General features: G+C 43.2%; 1 protein-coding gene, 1 long non-coding RNA gene and 1 other non-coding gene across 3 annotated transcripts in view; 1 reads left to right on the top strand and 2 right to left on the bottom strand.

Annotated features, from left to right (window-relative positions):
* The window catches only part of LOC126540570 (rifampicin phosphotransferase-like), a 148,655-nt gene that overhangs the window by 19,696 nt on the left and 102,015 nt on the right, over positions 1 to 26,944 (bottom strand). The window contains exons 36-38 of the mRNA XM_050187408.3: positions 26,905 to 26,944; positions 24,363 to 24,439; positions 21,498 to 21,600 (exon numbers count right to left, since the gene is read on the bottom strand). The exon at positions 26,905 to 26,944 is cut by the window's right edge and continues 6 nt beyond it. Coding sequence (XP_050043365.1) covers positions 21,498 to 21,600; positions 24,363 to 24,439; positions 26,905 to 26,944 — 220 coding nt within the window. The remainder of the gene's footprint in view (positions 1 to 21,497; positions 21,601 to 24,362; positions 24,440 to 26,904) is intronic.
* LOC129387287 (uncharacterized) lies at positions 338 to 15,652 on the top strand. Its single transcript, XR_008614550.2, has 3 exons — positions 338 to 453; positions 1,218 to 1,329; positions 15,368 to 15,652. It is a non-coding gene; the product is annotated as an uncharacterized lncRNA (long non-coding RNA).
* On the bottom strand, positions 1,714 to 1,788 carry TRNAS-GGA (transfer RNA serine (anticodon GGA)). Its single transcript has one exon. It is a non-coding gene; the product is annotated as a tRNA-Ser (tRNA).

Here is a 26,944-nt window from a genome sequence, read left to right as displayed (position 1 = left end):
ATGCGATCGGTTGGTGGCGCAACCCACCACCCTGTTTCAAAGAAGACGGTCATAGCATTCATTTGTCTACTCTGCTCTCTATTTTGCAACTGCCGGTCGCCGGGCAATTGCGCGAGCCGTTGTGGCGTGTTTGTCTAATCGTGTGGTTTTGTGTTTGGTGTAACGAAATGTGACTTGGTTCGCGAACACAGAAGTGCCAGAAGATAGCTTGTGTCTCTCTGAAACTCGCCATATGCGTGGCGTGCCAGGCAAATGGGGACCAACGATTTCCATGCCCTGGAGTGCGTTCTCTTTTGTGTCTGGTTGCGGGAAGTTCGCTGGACGCCGCAAAGAAATAATGTGTATTATTAGCGTGCCTCAGCTCGTCCACTACGTAACGGCGTGTAGACTGGGAGTCGACGCAGCACCGGTAACTTGGAGAGCGCTTTTCGACCGCGTCGTACCATTAAAAAGGTAAGTAATCGTGCTTGCTAACCACACGTGTATTGTGCGTGCACTCGTGTGTGCACAGAGTGCACGAGCGTAGAATAGAACCAATAGAACTGCCACGGCAACAGTGGAACCCGTGCTGATGCTTGCTGAGCGCTGGTTGTCAGAATTTAGCTAGGCAAGTTTATTGTCTTAATGCGAAATTGAAAATCATTATAAGCGTTTTCTTCCGTTGAGAAATATTACGTTCGGAAATAATCGTGTTCATCATGTGCGCCTGTGCGTGAGCTCCCGCTTTTCTGCTTAAGTTGCATAACAACGCTCATCTGCATTTTAACAGATTCTTACTGCAATGACGTTTCCTCGCGTATAAATGCTTCTACGTTGTAAATAATCTGTGCTTACGCGGTTCTGAATTTACGAGCAGTTTTTGAAAAAAAAAACGTAAGCAGTCAAAGCTTGCAACAGGTGCAGATTACTAAAAATTTTTAAGACAAGATGTGTTGACATAACTTATGCATAACTAAACATGACACGAGACAGTTGCTTAAACTAAGTCATGAAAAAATTGAATTGGTATGTAAACAAAGATTCTTTGTAATGTGTTGCTGCTGTGTGTGTGTTAAAAATTTTACGGTGATGAAGGGGTCCGTCTGTTGCCACCCTTCATTAATGCAAACATTATTTTCGTGACTATTTTAGATGCTCCTTGCATGTGTTCACACTGTGACAGCGTTAATGTGCCACTGCTATAAATTAACTGCGAACTTTCCGAACTTATTTTGTAGTGGCGAGGCCGTAACCCACACCAGTGTCCACATAATGGAGGAGCCAGCAGAAATGCAGGGAAACCTTGAATGACTGCCATAGCGCAGTGTGTAATCTGATTGCTTGGTTCAGGTATGTATGATGTGTATGTGTTCCAAAGAGTAGGACCTCAGTATCATTCGTGAATAAGTTTATCAACATATTACTCAACACAGCTTACTAAGTAGGATAAGTATTTTTGCAACTTGCTGCTTATTTGTGTTCATAGCTGTTATTGTTTTCTATATAAAACTAGATCTAACATGTCCTGATGTTAAGTATTTTTTCTTGCATCAATTGCTTGGCTGCAATTTAAATTTCATTTTTGTTTGACAGAATAGTTCTTGCGGAAACCCGCAAGGTGGAGAGAAGTAATTAATAAAGGGAAAATCAGACATCCACCCATTCATTGCAATTGCTACAAAGGAAACCCGTACAGGTTTCTCGAAAGAAAAGCCTCGAAGTTCAAGAAAAATTCGTCATGGTCCGGGACTCGAACCCGGGACCACTGCCTTTCCAGGGCAGCCACTCTACCATCTGAGCTAACCAGGCGGCTAGCAAATGGTAGGGTGAAGTCAAATTTGTCAACAGCTGACAAATTCTGTCTGATTTTCCCTTTATTATTTTTGAAAGAGCGTAGGTTTGGGCATGTTGGCATTCCATAACTTTTAGGTTCTTGGCGCACAGAAAGGGGTGAGAGACAGAGGTACGACGCGGACACAGCGCTAACTTCCAGCAATTGTTTTATTCTACGAAGCGGTACACATATATATAGGTAACAGACAACAGCGTACGCATGCGCATATGTACTGGTTTCTAATCAAATGAGACAGCAACGAGACATGTGTAATGGAAAGTTAAGATGATATCGAAGATGAAAAAGCGACCATGCATAGCCAAAAAATTTTGTGTAATTGCAAGATTAAAATGGCATCTCAGTCAAGCCACCCTCTGTGACGTTTAAAAAATCGAATTCTTTTTTTGAAAGATCGATTGAAGGCGTGCTAACACAGATTATTGAAGCGGCGAAGATCGCTAGTTTGGGGAACGCTCGTGTTAGCGCACCTTCAATCGATCTTTCAAAAAAAGAATTTGATTTTTTTAACGTGTCACAGAGGGTGGCTTGATGGAGATGGCATTTTAATCTTGCAATTACAAAAATTTTTTGGCTACGCATGGTTGCCTTTTCATCTTCGATATCATCTTAACTTTCCATTACATGTCTCGTTGCTGTCTCATTTGATTAGAAACCAGTGCATATGTGCATGCTTATGCTGTTGTCTGTTACCCATAAATATGTGTACCGCTTTGTAGAATAAAACAATTGCTGGAAGTTAGCGCTGTGTCCGTGTCGTACCTCTGTCTCTCGTCCCTTTTTGTGCGCTAAAAGCATAAAAGTTATTATTTTTGCTTAGTACACGGTGTATTTCTCACTTTTTTATTTTGGCTTTATTGTTTTGAAACTGTTTCCTATGCTGCAGCTTTTATTTCCATCTTCTTTTCTGTTTATTCTACACGCTTGTGCAGTTTCCGTGCACATAAGAATTCAAAGTGTAGTGGGACAACTATGTTGCATGTCTAAGCACATGGCATGCTTACCATTGTTTAACATTCATATTTGCCATTATTTATCTCTTGTTCCCAGAATAACTGCCACTGGTAAATACACATTTGATGAGCCGGAACTTTTTGAAATGATACATGAAGGTCATTATTCACTGTGCTGCAGTTACTGCTGTAACATATGGGTAACAGCACAAACATGATCAGAAGAAGGGGGACACATACACACAGTGCTGGCTAATAACTGGTTTTACTGGCAAGGATAGCACACCTTATATATGCCAGTGAAGCAAAGGAAATGAAGGGGAAAACACGTCAAGGGTGATAGCGTGCTAACCACGCAAGCACAATACAGCCAACCAAGCGCAACAATATGCAAACAATTATTTTTCTTTGCCGTCTGAAGCCCCGGTAGCCACATGTAGAAGATCAAATTCAGCATCACAGAGAGCAAGGGAAGGAGTGCTAAAGCACCTGCTACCAAATTTTCTAATGTAGTAGGCTTCTAAACTGATGCGTGCGGTCGTGTCACTGCCCTTTCCTAGAATCATCTCTTTCAACCAGGCCACCCATTCAGTATACTTGCTAACGTTTGCAACTAAATGTGCATATTTATCATCTAGTTTCTTTTTTTCACTTTTTGAGCGTGTTCCCTTAAACGGTCATTGACACAGCGACCAGTTTTGCCGACGTAAACCATCCCACATGACATGGGGATGCAATACACCACTCCAGTGGAACATTTTACTAACAGCGGTTGGTGGTTCTTCTGGCATCCACGTTTTCTGGCGTTACAGATATGTGGACACAACTTTCCCAGCTTAATTGGGGCAGAGCAACAAATTGACACGCCGTGCCTACTTGCCACCTTCTTAAGATTGTGGGAAAACTTATGGATGTAAGGGACCACCTCTGTCTTACGTGCCTTCCATTGATCCTCAGCCAGTGTACTTCCTGATCCTCACTTGAATTTTGGAAGTAGGATTTCAGAAACGGCAGTCAAGACCAAGACGGGGAACCTGCAGCCAAAGGCGGCTTGCCTGATTATTAAACGTGGGCTTAATCTGAGGTGGGCACAATTTTTGGAGAGCTGATGCCATACACAACACCGCTATACCTCTCTTAATTGTCTTGGAGTGTGCAGAGTCAAAGGGCAGCAACTTCTTAGCTCGTCGGTAGTAGCCCCAGCAAACATGTCCATCACAGAACATGATTTCTAGGTCTAAAAACTGTAAACTTGAAAGGTCCGGGAGTTCATGGGTGAAACGCAACCCATGTCTATGTTTGCTAAAAATGGAAAATATTTTGCCTAATGTAGAGGGGTAGGGGAAGGTAGGCTGCTTTTTTAAAAGCACTAAAACATTCTCAACATACCTAAAGAATTTTAAAACTGGCATCCATTAAACATCTGTTCCAGTGCATTTTCCACCTTGGCCAGAAAAATGTCAGAAAGAATAGGGGCTACGCAAGAGCCTATGCAGATGCCATCGCGCTACAGAAATGACTACTCGTGATATACAATAAATGTAATTTAGGGAAAATGAGGTATCCACCAAATCATAGCAATTGCTACAAAGGAAACCCATGCGGGTTCCTTAAAGAAAAGCCTCGCAGTTGAAGAAAAATTCGTCCTAGTCCGGGACTAGAACCCAGGACCACTGCCTTTCCAGGGCAGCCACTCTACCAGCTAACCCGGTGGCTAGCAGGTAGTAGGGTAGCAGATGTCAATCGTAGCAATTAATTGCTACGATTGAGTGGATGTCTCATTTTCCCATAATTAATTACTTATCTCCACCTTGCGGGTTTCCGCAGAACTATTACCACAATAGAAGTAGAGTTCAAATGAAACTGCAATAATGATAGAAAGTTATGAACGGACAAACCGACAGTGTTCTGGAAGGATACGTCGCCATTATTTTCAATGCAGTCTTTGATACACGCTAGCAGTGGATTCTGCGGAACAGAATGAAACAAGTCCTGCACGTCTGCTGAAAAACCGAAACCAACATGATCATTTCCCTTTAAAATCTACTACTGCGACTGATTTCTTTAGAAGAAATGGGTCGTTCAAAGCTAGCGTCTTCAGCTTAGCAAAAACTGGCTAACACACTTCTGCCACGATCCCTCTTCACTAACAGTAGTGCTAAATGGAACTTCGGGCTTATGTGTCTTGGCTGTGAAAAATCCCTCAAACTGTTCCCTCTGCTGTTAGATATGTCCCTGGCAAAATTTTTGAGGTCTAATTGCTTACAAAACTCAACGAACTTGGTTTTTACTTGCACTTCACTTTTCTCTCCAGGGTCAAAGTTCTTATTAGCCGCTACCAAACCTTTTTCATTGTAAGTTCTCTTGGCCAAAATAATGAACCCACCCGGCTTGTCAGCTTGCATAAGCATCAGGTTGTTACTCTTAAAGAAAGAGATGTCATTCAACAATCTAGTACGGTACGAGTCCGGGGTTTTCGGAGCAAACTTTCGCAGGCAGTCAATACCTTCAAGAAGGCAGCTGTCCCGATTATCATCTTTTCCTGAGTGGCCACTTTTCGATTCATTGCAGTGATATCATGCACAGGAACATCAGCTTGGACCCCAAATTTGGATCCTTTCTGCAGATGTTGCATAATCTTCTCTGGTATATGGATGTCCCCCATGACGCTGACATTGCTTCCATCTTGCGTCATTTTCTTGTCTCCTGTACAACAGAGCAACATATTCAAGATGCACCTCCACCTGCACTCCATGAGCTGTGCCACTAGGCGCTTCAAAGACGCGAGCTTCTTAATCACAAGCCAGTCAGGATGGTCCTTAAATCACAGAAGGTGCAACCTGTCCTGAGCGACTTATTCTGCAAAGTCTTTTCACGTGCCCCCACGCTGGTTTCACAGGGTCGAAGAGGGCACTTACTTCGTTATGGACGAGTCATTTCCGGATGGAAAAGGCGAACTGTCTTGACTAGCATGTTGCATGGGCGATGTGACTGAGTAGAAGGTTGATGGTGGAAAAGGTGCCTTACAACCTTACAAGAGGAAGGAAAGACACTTCACCTTTTGCATCCGGAAAGGACTCGTCCCTAATGAAGTAAGTACCCTCTTCAGCCTTGTGAAACCAGTGTGGGGGCATGTGAAAGGATTTTGCAGAATAAGTCACTCAGAACTGTGACAACAAGTCCAACTTTTTCAGGACTGGTTCCATCTTCTGTGTTTTAAGGACCATCCTGATTGGCTTGCGATTAAGATGCTTGCATCTTGAATGAGTTGCTCCGGTGTTCAGGAGGAAAATGACGCAAGATGGAAGCAATGTCGTCATGGGGGACGTCCACATACCAGGGAAGATTATGCATCATCTTCAGAAAGGATCCAAATTTGGGGTCCAAGCTGATGTTCCTGCACATGATCTCACTGCATTAAATTGGAAAGTGGCCACTCAGGAAAAGATGATAATCGGGACCACCGCCTTCTCAAAGGTGTTGACTGCCTGCTAAAGCTTGCTCCAAAAACCCCGGACTCGCACCATAGTAGATTGTTGAATGACATATCTTTTTTTAAGAGCAACAACCTGATGCTTACGCAAGCTGACAAAGAGAGTGGGCTCATCGTATTACCCAAGTTAGAGAAATTTATTTACAGAAAGGCAGAGAGGTCGACCTGAGCTATAACTTGCTCTGGCCTGCTACTCTACACTGGGGAAGAGGGACGGGGAGGGAAAGGGCTGATGAATGATGATGGTATAAGGAAGAGATGCGTATATACAAATTCAGAGTTGTGGCCTCTCTAAAGCCGTGCGTCCAGCCCAGTGGCTTGGAGAAAAGCTACAGCGGCTCTTGTTACCAGGGCTGCGCTGTTTGCATTAGGCCAAGGACCTAAAAGAAACTCGTCCAATAGCGGTCTCTCATGGATCTTTGCAATGGAAGAGACAAGTTGCTGTCGTTCTTGCGCGTAGGTGGGACACACACAAAATATATGTTCAAGCGTTTCTGGCACCTCACAGAATTCAGTTTGGGCTAGTATCACTGGCACCTATCATATGTCTATAACGGTTGGTGAATGCGACACCAAGGCGAATCCGGTGCACCATGCTCGTGTGGCTTCTTTTGAGCTTGTGAGGCATACGAAATTTCATTTCTTGGTCCCATTTGTGTAATCGCTTGTGTCGTCGATCTGGTTGGGTCCAGTGTTTCTAACGTAGAGTTGCGGTTTACGCGACGAAGTAGGACGTTTGTGTCTGCACGTGAGAACGGAATGCGTACTTCACAAGCATTATCTAAAGCAGTTTTCGCTTCAGCTTCTGCCTGTTCGCTCCCGATCAGGCCACAGTGTGAGGGTATCCACTGAAAGGTGACATTGTGGCCATATCTAGTTGCGTGGTCGAGCCGTTCTGTAATTTCTATAGCCATGGAATAATACGGGCCCCGTCTGAGGACACAGTCAATCGTTTGAAGAGCTGTCTTGCAATCGCAGAATATTGTCCATGCGTGAGGAGGCTCCTCGGAGAGAAATCGAAGTGCCTCCTGGATAGAAACAAGTTCTGAGGCAGTTGATGTTGAGCTATGGCCTAGTTTAAACCGCCGAGCAATGATCATATGTGGAATGACGAAGGCTGCAGTGGAGGCATATGGTGTGACAGAGCCATCGGTATACACGTGTGCAGTATCTCCGTACTTTGCAGAAATGTGCCACAGGGCGAGTTGCCTGAGGCCAATAGATGCAACGGATATGACTTTTTAGTAATTCCAGGTATCTGCAATGTAACGACAGGTTTAGGCAGAACCCACGGGGGTATTCTTGGAATACAGGCGGGAGAAAATCTCGATTGCAAAACGCGTTGATGGTGCGATATAGTCCTTGAAAAGCTGGAACCTGGGTGGGTGGCAGGGAGCGATGACAGAGGATGGTGCCTGTGTCGGGTCAACACGCGAAGGTACATTCGAAGAGGCTCGCAGAGCAAGTATACCCCAATATGACAAGTAAGAGCTTCCGCTATTGTTCCATTGGTTGACGTGCATCGTGGGAGGCCTAAACATGTGTGCAATGCTTGAGCTTGAATGCTCTCCAGTGCGCGCACACAGCTAAGTCTCATGCTTGAGAGCGCCGGAATGCTGTACCGTATATACCCTACGAATAGTGCTTGGTACAGTTGGAGTAACGACGACTCCGAGGGGCCCCATCTTGTTCCTGCAACGATGCGAAGGACGTGAACAAAACTCTTCAGCTTTGACTTCAGTGCGGCGACATGTCTTGACCAAGATAATCCCCGGTCTATGACTACACCAAGGAATCTGTGGTGTGTAACCGTAGGTATCGCTACTCTGTTAATGATTATCGGATACCTGGTCATTTGTTTTCGCGTGAATGTAATCACGGAACATTTTTCTGTTGAGAGTTGGAGGCCTTGACGCCGCAGATACTTAGCTGTGATTGTCACTGCACGTTGAAGCCTAGCACGCATTTGGGGACAGGTGGCTCCAGATGTCCATATGCATATGTCGTCCGCATATGCGCTAATCTTCACCGTGCTAGGAAGTTCGGATGCAAGGCCAATCAATGCAACATTGTAAAGAGTTGGACTGAGAACTCCTCCTTGTGGAACACCTCGATGTATATGGTACTGTCCGGTGTCACCATCACTTGTCGACATATACACCGTGCGGCCACTGAGGTAGCTAACAATCCATGCATATAGCCGGCCACCGACGTCTAAATCTTCCAGTGCATCAAGGATTGCATAATGGAGTACATTGTCGTATGCACCCTTAATATCCAGAAAAACAGCTCCAACTAACCGACGGCGACTTCTTTCTTGTTCAACAGTGGATACCAAGTCAATAACACCGTCAATGGAAGAACGGCCTCTTCTAAATCCATGCATAAAATCAGGAAAGCAATTATTTTTCTCTAGAAACCATTCCAGCCTTGACAAGACCATTCTTTCCATTACTTTGTCGGCGCAACTGGCTAAGGTGATCGGTCTGCAGGAGGAGAGCTCGTTAGGGTATTTCCCCGGTTTAAGCAGGCCTACAACGCAACTGCATTTCCAAGAATCTGGAACATTTCCTGTCTCCCACGTCATATTATAATAAGATAGAAGAAGACGTCATGATTCGATGCCAAGATGGGTCACGTCGGCAGCAGGACCAGACGGAATCCCATACGTTACCCAAGGGAATTTACAATTAAAAATGTTTGGTAGCGGCTAATAAGAACTGTGTCCCTGGAGAGAAAAGTGAAGTGCGAGGAAAAATTAAGTTCGTTGAGTTTTGTACCAATTATACCTTGGAAAGTTTGCCAGGGACATATCTAACAGCAGAGAGAACAGTTTGAGGGGGGTTTTCACAGCCAAGACACATAAGCCCAAAGTTCCGTTTAGCACTATTGTTAGTGAACAGGGATCGTGGCAGAAGTGTTAACCAGTTTTTGCTAAAGAAGCTCAAGGCGCTAGCTTTAAACGACCCATTACTTTTAAAGAAATCAGTCGCAGTAGTACAGTTTTTAGAGCGAAATGATCATGTTGGTTTCGGTTTTTCGGAAGACGTGCAGGAGTTGTTTAATTCTGTTCCACAGAATCAACTGCTAGCATGTGTCAAAGAGTGCATAGAAGATAACGGCGACGTATCCTTCCAGAACACCGTTGGTTTGGCCGTTCATAATTTTCTATCTTTATTGCAGTTTTATTTGAACTCTACTTTTATTGTATTTGACAAGCAGCTGTTTTTGCAGTGCGATGGCATCTGCATAGGGTCTTGCGTAGCCCCTAATCTTTGTGACATTTTTCAGGTAAAGGTGGACAACACACTGGAACAAGTGTGTAATGGGGGGCCAGTTTTAAAAATTTTTCGGCATGTTGACACTTATTTGGTGCTTTTATAAACAGCAGCCCACCTTCACCTACCCTCTACAGTAGGCAAAGTGTTATCTATATTTAGCAAACATAGACGTGAGTTGCCTTTCACCCTTGAACTTCCGAACCTTTCAATTTTAGTTTTTATACGTAAAGATTACGTTCAGTGATGGACATGTTGGCTGGGCCTCCAACCCACGGGCTAAGGAATTGCTGCCCTTTCACTCGGCACACTCCAAGACAATTAAGAGAAGTATACAGGTGTTGCGTATGGAATAGGCTCTCCAAAAATCGTGCCCACATCAGATTAAGCTCAGTTTTCATAATCAGGTAAGCCGTCTTTTAGCTGCAGGGTTCCCCATCTCGGTCTTGACTGCCATTTCAGAAGTCCTCCTTGAAAAGTTCAAGTGTGGATGTGGAAGTGCAATGGTTGAGGATCAACTGAAGGCACCTAAGACAGAGGTGGTCCCTTACATCCACAAACTTTCCCACAATCTTAAGGTGGCAAGTAGGCACGGTGTGCCAATTTGTTTCTATGCCCGAAATGAGCTGGGAAAGTTGTGTCAACGTATATGTAATGCCAGAAAATGTGGATGCCAGAAGAAGCACCAACCGCCGTTAGCAAAATGTTCCACTGGAGTGGTGTATTGCATCCCCATGTCATGTGGGATGTTTTCTGTCCGTGAAATTGCTCGCTGTATCAATGACCGTTCAGGGGAACACCCTCAAAAACTGAAAAAAAAAAACACTAGATGAGAAATATGCACATTTAGTTGCGCACGTTAGCAAGTATACGGATTGTGTGGCCCAGTTGAAAGTCACGACGATTCTAGGAAAGAGCAGTGACAAGACTGCGCACATCAGTTTAAAAACCTTCCACATTAGAAAATTCGGTAGCAACTGTTTTAGCACCCCTCACTTTGCTCTCTTTGATGCTGAATCTGATCTTCTGGGTGCGGCTATCGGGGCTTCAGATTGCAAAGGAAAAGAAAAATAATTGTTTGCGCTTTGTTGTGTTTGGTTGGCTTCATTGCGCTTGTGAACTTGGCACGCTGTCACCCTTGACATGATTTTCCCTTTCATTTCCCTTGCTTCACTCTGGCATATACAGGGTGTCCCACATAACGTGAGCCAAGAATTTAAATATGAAAGGCACGTGTGAAGGGAATTGAACGAAACCCATACTATTCGCAATAGCCTATAGTAACTCAGACAATTTTTTGTTTTCCCCATAACTTGCTAATTAAATAAGTTTAATTGCAGAACTTTTAGTTATTGGCTGAGGACCCCAAGTGTGGTACGCAGATTTGTAGAGCACCTTCAGAAACCACCGATCGAGTTCTTTCCTTTACTAAATGTCTCATGTAGTCTGTTTTTCCTGGTTGCAAAGAAAGCCCATGAAATATGATGAAGGCCACGTGATGGAACATAGTGGTATTGTGCTGCTCTCAAGCGTGCGTTCGGTGAACAAGGTTGGCTGCATCGTGACTGGTGACGAGAAAGTGGCAGGGCATTCTTTATCTCATTGGCACCACTCCGCCTGCAGCATGCATTTTCGCCATCATCCGACGGGAGCCGACCTTGTTCACCGAAGGCACGCTTGAGAGGAGCACAATACCACTGCGCAAGCACTCTGTCACGTGCCTTGTTTCATATTTCGCGGACTTTCTTTGCAACTCAGAAGAAATGACTATGTGAGACGTATCGTAAAGCAAACAACTCGATCGGTGGTTTCTGAACGGGCTCTACAAATCTGTGTGCCATACTTGGGGTCCTCAGCCAATAATTAGAGTTGGGTAATTAAATTTAATTAATTGGCAAGTTATGGGGAAAACAAAGGATTGTAGGAGTTACTATAGGCTATTGCGAATAGTATGCATTTGGTTCAGTTCACTTCCAACGTGCCTTTCATTTTTAAAAAAAATTCTTGGCTCAAGTTATGTGAGACACCCTACAAGGTGTGCTATCCTTGCCAATAAAATCAGTTGTTAGTCAGCACTGTGTGTACGTGTCTGCCTTCTTGTGGTCTGTTTGTGCTGTTACCCATATGTTTCAAGATGAACCAACTCTCCCAAAAGGAAGTATTGATGACGTTACTGCTGTACTGAGGTGTTTTCTAGTAAGCTTGATTTTTTTCTCTCCCATAAAAAAAAATTTGGCAAGCTATGCCCATTCATGCAAATAGGCATTGTAGCAGTTAAGAGTCTATGTCCAGTTACATTATTTTTCACTTTAAGTAAACACAGTATAGATCACATAGTTAGCTGATAGATCCGTGTATTGATGCTCAATCATTAAAGAACACTATTTCATACATAGTGCTAAATTGTCTGGTTGCATTTGCTCGTTGTTGCTCATCAAATGAATTTAATTTCAACTGCACCACATAGAACATTCCGATTGGCACTTCTGTAATTTTAATAGTGATAATCAACCAACAAGCCCTAATTCAACAGCTGTCATGAATAATTTCTAATACTTTGGGTCCCTTTTCATGTGTTCTGTTTCACACTATGTATTTGGTCAGCGCAGTGGGCATTTTTATATTCAATCTGCTTGGTGCTGTTGAGGTCAGAATATCTTCAACCAGCAAGTCTAAATTATAATGCTATCAATAAAACTTCGATTACTGGGCAGATGAAAGCATTTTATCTCATTCTAAAAGTATCTTTGTTGTAACCACCAGTGTCTAGAGCAAGCATCATATGCACAGCAACTCATAATAAGTTTTTAAGTTGGATGGGCGAGTACCTATAGCTAAGTATACCTGTGCATATACTTTCTACATATTAGCTAGTATTTTAGCCACACGAAACAGCCTATGTTGTGTTTGCTGAAGTCAAATTTATGGTTGATGCACCTGCTTTTTTTTGTTGTGCACTTACACTTCTGTGGTTTCTTAAGCACTGTAGTCGTGTGACAGCTGAAGTATTGCAGTAGTGTCGAAGTTAGCGTGCTACACTATGCCGTCACATACCTATCACCGTATTCGTGCATTTTCCGAGAACCAGCTGTGTTCACTAGGTGAAATTTGTAGTGTCCTTATGAGTTTGCCATTCAGTTCATGTAACTTTTCAGGACAGAATTTGCACAGGGAGGGAAGGGAGACCATACAACATGACTGGTGCTATGCATCAGATTTAGATTGTTCATCTGTTTTTTTCACCTCTGGTAACGGAATGGCCAACAATAACAGTAAGGAATATCACTTAAATACTGGGACGTGTCAGTCCGCTCTCATTATGATTGTGTGGAAAAGAGGAACACTCTCTAAATGACACAGAATAGCAATCACTCTGTGCTTTCTAATTCTATTTGTTTGCAACATTTGCCCTCATTCTAAAAGAACGTTTGTGCAGTACAAGTGCACATGCAGTGTAAATATTTTCTGTATTCCTTCCCATAAAATAAACATTTAAACATTGAATTGGTAGCTTTTGTGCGCTGTGGTCTCTCTTCTGTCCCTTGTGTTGTATGCAAAAGTTAAACATGAACATGCACCAACTTTCTCAGTTACTCGTCAGTCAGTGTTGATAAACTCACAATGTTTCCAGCCAGAACATTCTTACCATTTATGTCACATCCAGTCAGTATAGTACTACTCTGGCTTTTCATAAAGCATGCTAATATGTACTTCTGCATTTATAGTTTATGTAATGATAGCCTAACAGCACAAGCCAAAAGTTGTAGAGATACAAGCTGTCTAATTGCTCAGAGGGTGATCAGAGGCGGATACTAAGAGAGCTCTTCTGATTGGCTGGTACAACCTGTACCACACAGTAACTTTCTCTTGAGCGACTTGGTCATTGCTAAATGCCATGCTGTTGTAGTGCAACAAACTGCAAAAAGAAAGATACAAAAGGACAGAAAGAAGGGAAAGAAAGATGGCACTACACTTACAACTGTTTATTAGGCACAAAACTTGCTACATATATATTGCGCACACTCTTGACATCAGGGGCAGCAAAAAGAGCAAGTGACAGGTCATGTTGTTTGTGTGAAACCCAACAATTTCATTTCCACATCGTATAAAAACATGTTTGACTAACACATGCTTGACCACTGATCTGAATGTGATATGCCTCTAGTAGTTCCCGCGCGGTTTTATCTCTACTCATACCTGGGATTCTCACCTCAGAAAAACGTGGCTTACAGGAGCACGATTTGCAATGTGCAGAGAGATGGGTGTTCATATCCTTTTTTAAATTGTTTTTGTTCCCTCATTCGGTCATTCACACAATGGCCAATCTGCCCGACATAGGTTTTCCCATAACTTAACGGTGTCCGGTAAATCACGTGGACCGCTTTTCCACATAGCTTTTTTGTCTAGTTTCAAGCATCGTGTCCAGCAGCTTTTAAATGCCAGATTTCCTCATTCGGTCATCACCTAGTGGCAGAAACCTCGCTGCAACAACTCAAATGTTACAATAATCCGAAGGGGAGTGAGGGAAGTAAGCACGATTCCCAAAGAAAGGCTCAAGTGGCTCCTTATTACCACAGGGTGAGCCACAGCCTCAAGGCAGCGAACAGGTATGAGGTACCTGTTGTTTTCTTCCTCGAACACGCTGTCTTGCCTATGTCCCCGAATCATAGAATGTGCAGTGCAAATGTACGAAGTCAAACATGCAAAGTGCTACGTGGAAAAGTGTTCCACTGCTGTGGTTTATCAGATACATGTACCGCTAAGTTACAGGAAAACCTACATCGGGCAGACTGGCCGTTGTGTGAACGACTGAATGAGGGAACATGCAAACAATTTAAAAGTGCATATGAATGCCCATTTTTCTGTGTATTGTATACCGTGCTGCTGTACTGTAAGCCAAGTTGTTCTGTGGGGAGAATCCTAGGTAAGAGTAGCGATAAAACTGCGCAGGAACTGCTAGAGGCATGTCACATTCGTATAACTGGTCAAGCGTGTGTTAGTCAAACATCTGTTTTGTTATATGATGCAAAAAGAAATTGTTGGGTTTGACGAAAACAAGATGATCTGACACTTGCTCTTTTCTTCCCCTGATGTCGAGAGTGTGCGCGGTATATATGTAGCAAGTTTTGTGTCTAATAAACAGTTGAGTGTGGCGCCGTCTTTCCCTTTTTTCTGTCCATTAGAACCTTTCTTTTTCCAGTTTTTCGTGCTACACCATGCCGTACAACCTGTACCACTTTCTACGCTTCACAAAGCTGAAAGTCAACTTGGGCTCACTGAAAGTCGTTGTGTATTGCTTGTGTAGTCTCTTTAAAGATTACTTTCAAACAGAGGTAAGCCATATAATTTTGTGTGGAGCCCCTACACTAATGCCACTGGACATACTTCTTTTTGCTGCCAGCAGTTAGTGACATAAAACCAATGGCTGATTGCACAAACAATAAAGATGCATAAAAAATGCTTGATGTCAGATTTCTCAGGTTCCTGTAAACAAAGCAAATTAGCTGCTTTAATGAGAAAGTTTGGCAGACTGGGTGGGAATAGAACCTGGGGTGTGAAACAAGGACACTTCTGTGATGCCACAATATCCATGTGCTTTTGGAAGTAACCGTTGCAGATGTAAACGCTACTGAGGGTGAGCTTTGTGTTGTGCCAAGAACTAGGTCTTTAAAAATCGGTTGTCAGTCCCTTTAAGGTGTGCCTACTGTGTGTCATATTGTGCACGTCACATTGCAGCCATCTGGTTCACTAAAGATGCTTTCACGTTCCCACACCTAAGCAGTCTTAACGTGTCTCTGCCCTTTTATTGCAGGTACACCTAGCAAATGTATACATTGACGAGGAGTGGCACCTGCTCTAGTGCCATGGCTAGGACTCCCTGTTCTGCAAAGAACTGGCGAAACTGGTGTGCGGAGTTTTGGCACTCAGGATAGGAGCATCACAGGGGCTCTTTGGTGGTGCTTCCTGAACGACCGCAATTTCATTGAGAAGCCGGCATTGAGCCTCCATAAATTGGAAGCTGTGGACAGTATCATCGACATTGTTTCAAATTTGTTTGTGTAATGTTTGTAACAATACATGTATTACAGTGAAATGATTAATTTTCCAGATGCACTTGATGCATATCTTTCGAGATGTGGTGCCCCTGAGGAGGAGAAATCGCGGTGCTCAAAATGGACCGTAGCCTAGCAGACATGCTGAGAGAAATTAAGTAAGCGTGTAATTGCAAACATGTGTACATGCAGTAAACCTCATTAATTTGAACTCGTGGGGGCCATGCGAAATGTCAGGACTAAGCAAACTCAACCAAAATGGTTTAAAATATATATTTATGTTTCGGCTTCCCACAGGAGCCTTGTTCACAATGAAACCAGCAGCAGAGTAGGTAACGTTCTTATCTGCAGCTCAAAACATGATTAAGGTACTTGGCATACATGGACATGGATGATTAGAGATTCAAGATAGACGCGTAAAATGATTTCATTCCTTAACAATCAAGCGATATTTTTCCTAGCTAATTGTGACGTAGTTGCGCAGTGCTTGGCCAGGGCATTCGATGCAAAGTATCGTTTCTGGACATCATTCCTGTGCTGTTTAAGTCTTTTTTTGGAGTTGCCGGTTTCTCCGATGTAGACGTACCGACAGTTCGCACACCGAAGGACCTACACTACGCCTGGGAACTTGCCCTTTTCCGAACGGTCTTTCACATGCATGAGCTCGTGTTTACGTTTTGGAACGTGCACAGCCTGCACATCATATGACCACAACGCATGCAAGGGTCTCGCTTATGCAGGGGACCTATGGTATTGAAGCCCATTTTTCGGGGGGTCCAGGGAGGGTGGGTACTGCGCGAGCCAGCTGACACCCTACTGTGTCAATGGAGTACTCAGGGTATCCACAAGCCATCAATTCCCACTGCACAAGTGAATTGTCTGCCATGTGGTCTTCTACTGTTGTGCACACATTTTTCACCCAACGAAGGAGAGAGCAGACAACAGACCTCTTTTGCGAAGCAGGGTGCACCAATGTGTAGTTGAGGTAGCGCCCCGTGTGAGTTAGCTTCCTAAACACCTCGAATAACAGGTTTGGCCCTTTATGCTGCACGAGGCTGTCCAAGAATGACAGTTGGCCTTCAGATTCCACTTCTATGGTGAACTTAATTGCTGCTTGCATTACTGTTTAAGTGAGCCGTGAGGAGGTGAATATTCTGTTGTTGCAAAACTCTGAAACAGTCGACATATCTGAAAAAGACCTTAGGTGTCGATGTAAACGAGCTAACCTTGAGTTAAACCTTGACCTCTTCACGGCTCACTTAAACAATTGCAAGCAAAATTAGGTTCACCATAGAAGTGGAATGTGAAGGTCAACTGTCATTCTTGGACTCCCTTGTGCCACGCGAAGGGCCAAACCTGTTATTTGAGGTGTTTAGGAAGCTAACTGACACGGGGCGGCTACCTCAACTACACATTGGTGCACCCTGCTTCGCAGAAGAGGTCTGTTGTCTGCTCTCTCCTTCGTTGGGTGAAAAATGTGTGCACAACAGCAGAAGACCACATGGCAGACAATTCACTTGTGCGGTGGGAGTTGATGGCTTGGGGATACCCTGAGTACTTCATTGACTCAGTAGGGTGCCAGCTGGCTCACGCAGTACCCACCCACCCTGGACCCCCCCAAAAAACGGGCTTCAATACCGTACATCCGTGGCATAAGCGAGACCCTTGCTCATGTGGAAGAGCACGGCAGGAAGAACAAATCCTGACAGGCTTGCCAACTGTCACGAATTTCAGCGCTTCAGGAATGGACAGAGACGCAATGCAAATATGTTAAATATTTTTCCCAAGACACAATGTAACCCAAAACAAATGACCAGCAAAGTAAGTGTGCACAAAATATACCCTGTACACAAAAGAGATTAACAAAACTAGGTATATACATAATCAAAACAAATGAGAAATTAGCTGTATAATGTTTATAGTCTGACTGGCCAAGTGACAGTCCCCAAGAATTGAATGTTCTGACTGTCAGAGTAGCAGTGAACGTCGGCAAGGCGTGGTGCAAGATGTCAGCCTGCGTAGTTGCAATATGACGTAGACATAGACCTTCGTTGTGAGTGACGAGGTTGTCGCCCCCTTACGAGACTTGCATTGCACAGGACGCAGTCTGGACTAGTCAGGCATAGTGTGGCCGACGTGGTCAGGTGATTGTGGCACTGGACAAGGCCGGTTATGGCAGTGTGCCGTTGGGTTGGGGTTGCAGAGCATAGTCATGGCGATGTAGTCGGGTCTTGGAAGCTGTTGTTGGCCAACTCTTGGATGTCCTCTCGTCTGTCCGTGGTCCCAGCTACTACTTCCCATCTCCAAACACAGCTAGAGATGCAACTGCCTTGCTTCTCATCCATGTCAGCAATGCGCGCTCCTTGGTTTTCCTCCCCTTTTCCTTCAATTTTTCTCTGACACTTCACATGCTTCCTCACCTCATGTATCCATTCTCCATTTCACTGACCAATGTTGTCTGCTCCACATTATCGCACATGCTCTGCCGGTGACTCGTGACAGTGTGAAAAGGGAAAGCATGGCAGCAAACGTATCCACTTGTCAGTCAGCACTGTGTTTGTCTTTTGTTTTATCTCATCTGTTGGTACTGTTCCTTGCCAAGGTGGCCAAGGTTTGTATTCAACATATGAAAAGAGTGCAGTGCAAACCGGAAAAGAGATGGTACCCTAGCTTTAATGGAAGCATACTTCGTTGACTTCAGTTGCACAAATGGCCAGGAGTGTACACCTTGAGACACTAGTTTATGGCATTGTAGGTCTTGAAGGCCGTGGAATTGGCTAACATGGCTAACACTTTTCTGCATGCTTCACTTGATGATTATCGTAAACCACAAGTGTTCTCAGCATTATGTTCAAATGCCTTATGCCATTTTAATGTGATGTTTAACATGCCTTCCTTCTCTGCTACTAGTGCACTTTCTATTTCGTTGCTTATATGTACCTTTTATTTACTTATTAGTTATGTGTAATATCTGCAGTGTCATTGTCTTACAGCGACACTGTTACGAGGTGTTTCACAATGGTTACAGTCTATATTCTTTTTTTAATTATGTGCAATATATGCAGTGCCATTGAGGCATCCAACATCTTAAGCGATGCTGTTAAGAAAAGTTACAATGTGGATGCAGCCACATTAAATGTAAATGCAACGCTGGTTCGGAGCCTTGAACTTGTTTTGAGACATAATTATCAACAATTATAAAATAAAAGTTGCCTGCATATACCTTGTTTGAATACATAGCTTATTTGCACGGTTTCTGAATAAGTAATTCATAATTTTTGTTTCTCGCATTTTATTATACTGGCTTTGTGTTAAAAGTCGGCAAGGACCTTGTACGGCTGCTGCCATAAAAGCAGATGCCAAGCTGCTGCTAGCCTGCATGCAGGCTATCACTAATACAACCAGCCTTGACCATGCTCGAGCGCAGCAGCACTTGCTGTGTGCAAGCAAGGCTGTGAGCCAGCAATCAGATCCCTTATTCCTCTGAAGGGTGTGAGAAATCTCTTATAACAGTGTTGTCAGATTGGCACAGTAAAACTTCATTTGGGCCTAGTTGGTACATAATTCTGAACTTAACGTTACAGCGCAGACACCTAAGACGAACCACAAAAAGCGCCAGTGTGTGTCGTGTCTTTTTGTGGTTCGTCTTAGGTGTTTGTGCTGTAATGTTAAGTTCAGATTGGCACACTTCTCTAAAAGATTTTTTTTTTTACTTTTTATCCTTCCCAAGATGTTACGGAATGAAGCTTCCAAAAGTTGTCATCTCAACTAGGCCACATGTTCTTTTATGATGCGGTCTTCAGCACTGCCTGTTTTTTGCCTTTAATCGTCAGAAGTGAGCCCATGGTGGTTCTAAGGCTCTGTAAGCCTTGCACCAGCAGCATTGTCCAGGTGGAATATCAGTAAGGAAGTTTGGATGATGGCCATCAGAAGCCCACTTGTCATTATTCTGCCACTTTTGTTGCTTTTCTTGAGACTGCTTTTTCTTTCAATGTTATTGTGTTAAGAAATTTAAGCATGACGTATGTTTGGAGCTAAGGGCATGATCCACCGGCTTCAAAGTTCCTAGAGTCAGTCTGCGCAAGGAATTGTGAGGCAGTGCTGCTATTAAAAGCATGCACTTTCACCCGCTCTTAAAATCGGGGTACAATACAATGAACATTTTACCATCCCTTACGACTCTCTCTTAGCCACTATGTTTGCCTTTCGGTAATATGGGGGAAAAAAGCAAAGCTGAACTCTGCTTTATTTAGTCCACTCTGCCAGCTTGTCACAGTAAAAATGGCTCTGTTAGTGCCTACCAGAACTTTCATTTTCCTAATCATTTAATTTTGAAGTGCAATAAGTGTTTTGGCGTCTTCTCAACTTTTTGCTGCTTTAACTCTTGCACATGTCAATATTAATGAGAAATGATGTCCTCTTTACCTTTTGTAGTACCACAGCCTAGATTTGTCAGAGAATGCACTGTTATAGCTACATTATTTCTACAATAACTGTATTGCACCTTGTTTAGGCACTTGTGGCTGATTTCCATGTATTTTTTATGTACTTCATAAGGTCTGTGCTTAAACCTGCAGCTGGATGAGTTGCTTTCTATTCTTACTGTTTGGTTTGTGCAGATAACACATGGGCAAGAAAGAATCAAAAACCAGTTGAGAGATTGTGCTTGCGTCGTCCATTTCTTCCTTGCCTCTGCTTATGCAATAAATTTATTTTATACAAAGCACTACTTTGCTTACTTTTGTTTGCATCTTCTAGCTTGCAAACCAATATATTGTGTATTTCTCAGTGTGGAAACTCAATATTGAAAATTCTTAAATTGGCATACTAGCCGAGTCATGTGAACAGATACTCCCATATGTTCCTGTAAAACCTCCATGATCATTGTAAAGAAATACTATGGTACTTTGAAAAGCCTCCCTCGAATGTAAAAAAGTATTCCCATAGCTTCCTGCAAAAGCTCCGTGATGGATGTAAACACATGCTCCCATAATTCCCTGCATAAGCTCCTTGATGGAGGTAAACATATACTCCCATATTTCCCTACAAAAGCTCCGCAATGGAGGTAAACACATGCTCCCATAGTTCCCTGCGAAAGCTCTTTGATGGAGGTAAACATATACTCCCATAGTTCCCTACAAAAGCTCCGCGATGGAGGTAAACATATACTCCCATAGTTGCCCGCAGAAGCTCCGCGATGGAAGTAAACATATACTCCCATAAGTACCTCCACAACCTCCGCGATGGAGGTAAACATATACTCCCATAGTTGCCCGCAGAAGCTCCGCGATGGAAGTAAACATATACTCCCATAAGTACCTCCACAACCTCCGCGATGGAGGTAAACATATACTCCCATAGTTGCCCGCAGAAGCTCCGCGATGGAAGTAAACATATACTCCCATAAGTACCTCCACAACCTCCGCGATGGAGGTAAACGTATACTCCCATAAGTACCTCCACAACCTCCGTTCAGCAGCGGAGTAAATCTTTTACTCCGCCTACCCGGAGTATATTTACCTCCCATCAGGGAATGCGCTAGAGGACAAGCCATTTACTCCCATCTCGGATCATTTTTGCTAACAGTGTATACAGAGAAGTGATCGACGAAATTTCTTGTTCACACTATAAATGAAGCGGTTGATGATCATCTTCCTAGCTGCCGTATTCGCAAGCAGGGAACCTATTTGAAAGGCATACAGTGATATGATGCATACGCATAGAACACTTACAAGAAGCGACAACTGCATTAAAACCATCTATGTGTGCCAACTAGCACCTCCTGTGTTGAAGTTCACAATGCATTCAAGCCATAAAGAGGTTGAAAGGTACGGAACATATCAACAAGACGTTTAAACTTCTGCACTTTCATTCTGAGAGAGAACTCACCATGTGACAGTGGGCCTCCTATTTCCGTCACGACTCCAGCGAGCAGAGGAAAGTACGGTGTCCAACCGGTGTCCGTCGCTGTTGTGATCAGTATGTCACCCTTCTGCACGTCGGAGAAAAATAAAGATGGTCCTTTACATAAATGTATGCTTCCCTAAGAACTCTTCTGCGCAATAATTAATTCTTTCCAAGTCGGTTTTCATGCTGGAATCAATTAAGAAGGCCTCTCCACATACAGTGATTTACAATATTCGTGCTTCCTTTTTCAAGCTTCTTAAAAAGTTTATGCGTTAAATCTTTCTGCAAAATGCGAAAGGTGCCAGCACTTAACGTTACTAAAAGCTGTTACCACGTTTCTACTGAATTTGAATGAAGAAATAACTATTAAAGATACTTCACTTCTAAGAGAATGTAAGAGATGCTATCCATAATTGTACAGAGTTATTATGTTGATTTCATTGCGAATCGCCTACCAAACGAAATTAATCATTTACCGCAAGCTCTACCAGCACCTTGCCGGTAAGGACATCGTGATTGGCTACTAGGAAGACCGCTTAGTGTGGAAAACAATGTAAGAGTTAATGCCATAAAACTAAGAATAGAGTCCCCTAAAGCCCATTATATTTGCGGTTGTTCCATATGCGCCAGAAATGCTCACAAATCTTTTCTGTCCCAATAAAGTGCTCCACTCTATCGCACAACATCTTTTACAATTCAGTTATTATAAGAATGCGTGGTTACGTGGACAATAAATAATACAGTAAGCTTTCAGATTGGCGATAGTGTGTTACTACTTATTTTGGAATGGCTTTCAGCTCTAAGGAAGAATGAGAATATAAAGCGATGTAGTACGCACTTAGAGCTGTTTCTGGTCCTGCGTATATTTTCGTTATACCTTTGTTTGCTACCGCTGGAAGCTCATTCCAACCATCTATCCAAGCAGATGAAACCACTACAATAATCAACGTCTACTATCTCTCATGGTACAAGGTGTTGTGCATTGAAACCTGTAACTACGAAAAGTTTCGTATAGCAGGGCACAAACATTTAAAAGGAGACGCATCAGTCATGTGTAGTTAGCGAATGTTTTATATAGGTAGTCATTGGGACAGAGAAATATTGATTAGTATTTGCTAAAGCAATTCATTATGGTTTCATTTCACAACACACCACCCAGTGGCATTACCTATATCATGAATTGTCTTGGTAATATTGTGGTAAAAAGTTTGTAAACAGGGATAAGGTGTCTCAGAAAGGCTGGCCAGCCTTTCTGAGGGACCTTATGTTTGTTTACAAACTTTATGCCACATTGTGCTATTCCATCTGTCAGCCCCTTTCTTGATTGTGGACTTCGTAATATTTGCCATTTTAAGGGAATTTCAAGCATGTTGCATGTTTAAAAAACATAGGCTCTCACAATGCAAATACAAGACGTATCAAAAAAGTTCCCATTCTGCAAGCTTCTTGTTGGCCGAAGGAACACCGGTTTACCTTACGCCGTCTTGCTTATACACTGTAGTTTTCAATTCGAATTGTTAGTGGCAAAATGGTAATTTAGATTGCGAAGGCGAGGAAAACAAGAAGTTTGCCGAGAATCATTACAAAAAGCCCATTGCCTGATGGACCCATTGATAGGAATAAGTCAGGAAGGGCGTTAAAATGTGGTAATTTGGAAGGCAGTAGTATCCTGGAAAAAAGCTAGACATGTGAAGGGAACAACCATATACTTAGGTACTCTGAAGCGTTGTATTGCTTTGAATGAGTACTTCGATGTCACTATTTGGCGAAGAGCAACCAAAGACACCCACATGAGCCTTCCGACTCAAGTTTGCTCTACATGACACTGTGTGAGTTAAGATACGGCAGCAGAGGCACACTTGATATGCTGAAACTAGCTGCAATAGAGCTTGATCTTTACACATTCAGAAGTTGTCTCACAAAGTATCAGCCACTCAGTGCGATAGCCTCGCGTCACAGCAGTGATGCTGCCAAACCAGGTAAGAAAACAAATTAAGAGCCCCACAGCAAAACTGGCTATGGGGCTCTTAATTATTAGGCTCCTGGATTCTTCAGACCTTAGTTTGCGTTCATTGCACGGGCCAAGTACTCACCTATGTCCCTTCAAAAAACTGTACTAAATGAACCTTATCGGCGCAGACGTGAAATATACATTTGCTAACAATCTTAAATAAAGTTTAAAAAGTGCTTTTTTCTGTTTTATTTATCCCTCTTCTCCAAAAGTGATCATGATAAATTTGGCAAGGTACTTTCAAGATTATAAACTAGCACACGTAATAAATGCCCTGTTGTAAAACAAACAGAAGATTCCACCTCCCAACCAAATGGTTTCGCGTTACGTGACAAAAAAAACATTGCACCGTTCAACTTTGTATCGCATCTTCAATGTCAACTTTTCCCTTTTAGAAAAGAGATACGGAAGAACGTGCGCCTGTTAGCAAAGTTTCATTTTGAGCAAAGCACAATTACCGCCGTTCTTTATGATAAATGTAGGGATCCACACGGTTGACGCAAGTGGCTTTCTTCAACGTCACTCGGACCTGTTCATTTCTCGAAACAAAGGTAGCATGTCGCACTTGGCATATTCTAGTACCGAATTATGGTGATATTATCAGCATGATAATATAATATACGATAGATCCAGCTATTATTCCCTGTAAGAAACGCTTTTGCAAAGAGAATTTTTTTTCTACGCTTCACGGGGCTTCATTCAATGTTAGAAATGGCGTACCCCAAAAGCGCAGTTCGCTGCGATATCTTGCTGCCCTCGTCTTTATTCCTGAGAGTGCCGTCGTTGAAGGAGGCTTTAATGATATAATTTGAAGGCCAATCATGTTGGGACGTTACCTCTATTAAATGGGCTTCTTCGAACGTAGGCACCACTCGAGCTTTGCCCTCGGCGATACCTTGAGACATCGGGTTTCCTGGATGGCAAGCACAAAACAACTGATAATGACGGGAATAATATAAAAAGTCAATTATTAATTTCGGAAACGCCGTTTATTATTGATCATAAGATATGTCGCATGCTTGTCTATTGTACGCTTGTGTATGTGCTTCTTTTTTTAATTTTCTTTCCTTCGTTGCGAAGCACCAAAGCAATTTTTCACATGGTCAACGACAGGCGAAAACAAATGCGACGTGAATGCTAGAACACAAAGCAAGTGAATTTCTCAGACAGAACGCACGAATGATATACAAGCGCTGTCCTATGTTCCACCAACAACATCGCATTTCTTTTTTATTATTATTATTTCTAGATATTAGCAAACACAGGCTTCTTCAACTTCAGCACTTTTATTCCACAGCCGACAATGAACACAATCGTATTAGCATTTGCCATGCTGCAGAAATTTCAAATACCACTATCAATGACGGAGAAGAGATCATGCCTGACTAGCTCACACGGTAGTTCTATCGTTAAAAGATGCGCATTGTAGAGTTTTGCTTAAAGCGAATACCTTCCTTTGGCTCTTTCGCCCGTTTTTGTTGTGGTGGGTGTGTGGTCGAACTTTCACCGCCAATACGAAGGCGCCGATGCACGGAACGTGTGCTCTAGCGCAACAGTACTTCGGGGTGCAGTCATCGTCCAACGCGTGCTCTTTATCTGTCTCTGAGACCAAGTGCGGTCGTGCGACAGCTCGGGGTAATCTAAAGCGTTACATGATTTGGTGGAGCGTTCGAGAAGCATAACCTTTCTTTTCTCCCTTCGCCCTCTCCCCCCAAGGCGGCTGTGGCCTGGGGCCGTGCTTCCACGCCGGCGCTCGATCGTTCCGCTGGAGGCAGCGCATATTTGACGAATCGGCTTAGATGTATGTCCACGTACTCCACCGCTACAGATCTACTGGTTAGCAACTCTGTACTCTAGGGAATTAGGCAGTGATACGGCAAACGCTACTAAACATATTCACTGCATCAAATACACGTCTTCAAGTGCATCATTCTTTTGATAACGTGAATATCGTTCTAGACGGGGTCCGCGATTTGCTTCCATCGCCAGTCATACGGGATGGTTTCTGCATGTATATATATTTTTTAGTTTTCCATAACATACCAGCTATTCGTCTTGTACACAAGAAGTATACATAGCGCCAGTGAGGCTTTGTATTATCGAGACGGCTACGGAAAGTCGAGGCGCTAGAAGAGGAGGTGGATTAGCTTCACAAATAACAAGAAACAAAACATTTGCTTGAATTAGGAAGCCTGCACACACCCGCACTTATTTATTTATTTAAATATGGCCCTACATTGAGATTCACGTTTTCTTTTTCAGTCTGTGTACATAAGGAACCACCCGTCTCATAAATTACGATGGACTCGCTTAGAAGTACAGAGAAAGATTAGATCTTCATAATACTAATTTTCGCCCTAGTGACACCTACGAAGGGCTAAAAAATGCACGATGAGCCTGGATTTGTCGCGTGCTTCTGTGACGCCAGTTTACATCTAGCGCACCTGTTACGGTAACCTAGCTTCCGCATTTTATGCGCTTTACATGGAGGTTCGATGTTGAGATATCGTCAATTGTCTGCTTACTGAAGGTTGCTTTCGTATTATTGTTTTTTGTTCATTTCTAACAGGCTACATTTCGGAATAGAAATAAGAAGTAATAAAAGACATGCAAGAATACAATCCTACATCATGAGAGAAGTCCAGCAAGGTTCTGTAATCAGAGTCGTCTTGACTCCACTTGTTGAAGTGAACATGTTAGTCGTTGTGGAGGCCAGAACGTCTGAGCAAAGGTTCCCGAATACATCATGAACCTGGGCAAGTCTACAACAGGTGACACACATCAGGTTCTTATGCCTGGGTGGTACAGTTTGGGTGGGTGGCATTGTCATTGGCGAAGCCCTTCTACAAGCATGTGACAGCAGGGGTGAGGTACCCCAGCTTATATTTTGCTCAGGGAAACTGCCTGCACCCTCGTGAGGTTCTTGACGTATACAGGGCGCTCATGCCAGCTGGTGGTAGCGTTATTCGTAGAAATTAGCTATTTATAATGCCTGATTGCATAACCCAAAAAACTAATAATCTGCAGTGCGATTTAGTTATGGAGCTTGTATGAAGCTACTAAACCTAGCCACCACCACCGGAACTCTCTTTTTCTTCCCTTTAATATTACGGCGCTGGACAGGGATTGTAGAAATTGAAGAGAACTGTAGCGAATGCGTCTTCTACCCTTCAAGAGTTTTCTTTCTACATCCGCCCATTTGTTACTGACTTAGCGAAATTGCTTTCAGAGGGACGGCAGCTAAAGTTGGAACCTGAATCGAGCTAAGCTCGATTTGTATAGCTGAGCTGGACGGACTTTTAGCCTGGGAATGGACGCAGATACCGCCTCCAGCATAATAGCTCTAATACTACTCAATTCGAACAAAATTGTGCTTACCTCTGATTTCGAAGTCTCCTTCAACGCGTTTCCTGATTAT

Source organism: Dermacentor andersoni, chromosome 2, assembly GCF_023375885.2.
Source record: "Dermacentor andersoni chromosome 2, qqDerAnde1_hic_scaffold, whole genome shotgun sequence".
Taxonomy (NCBI): domain Eukaryota; kingdom Metazoa; phylum Arthropoda; class Arachnida; order Ixodida; family Ixodidae; genus Dermacentor; species Dermacentor andersoni.
Note: the sequence above shows the minus strand (reverse complement) of the source record. Positions and strands in the feature narration are given on the sequence as shown.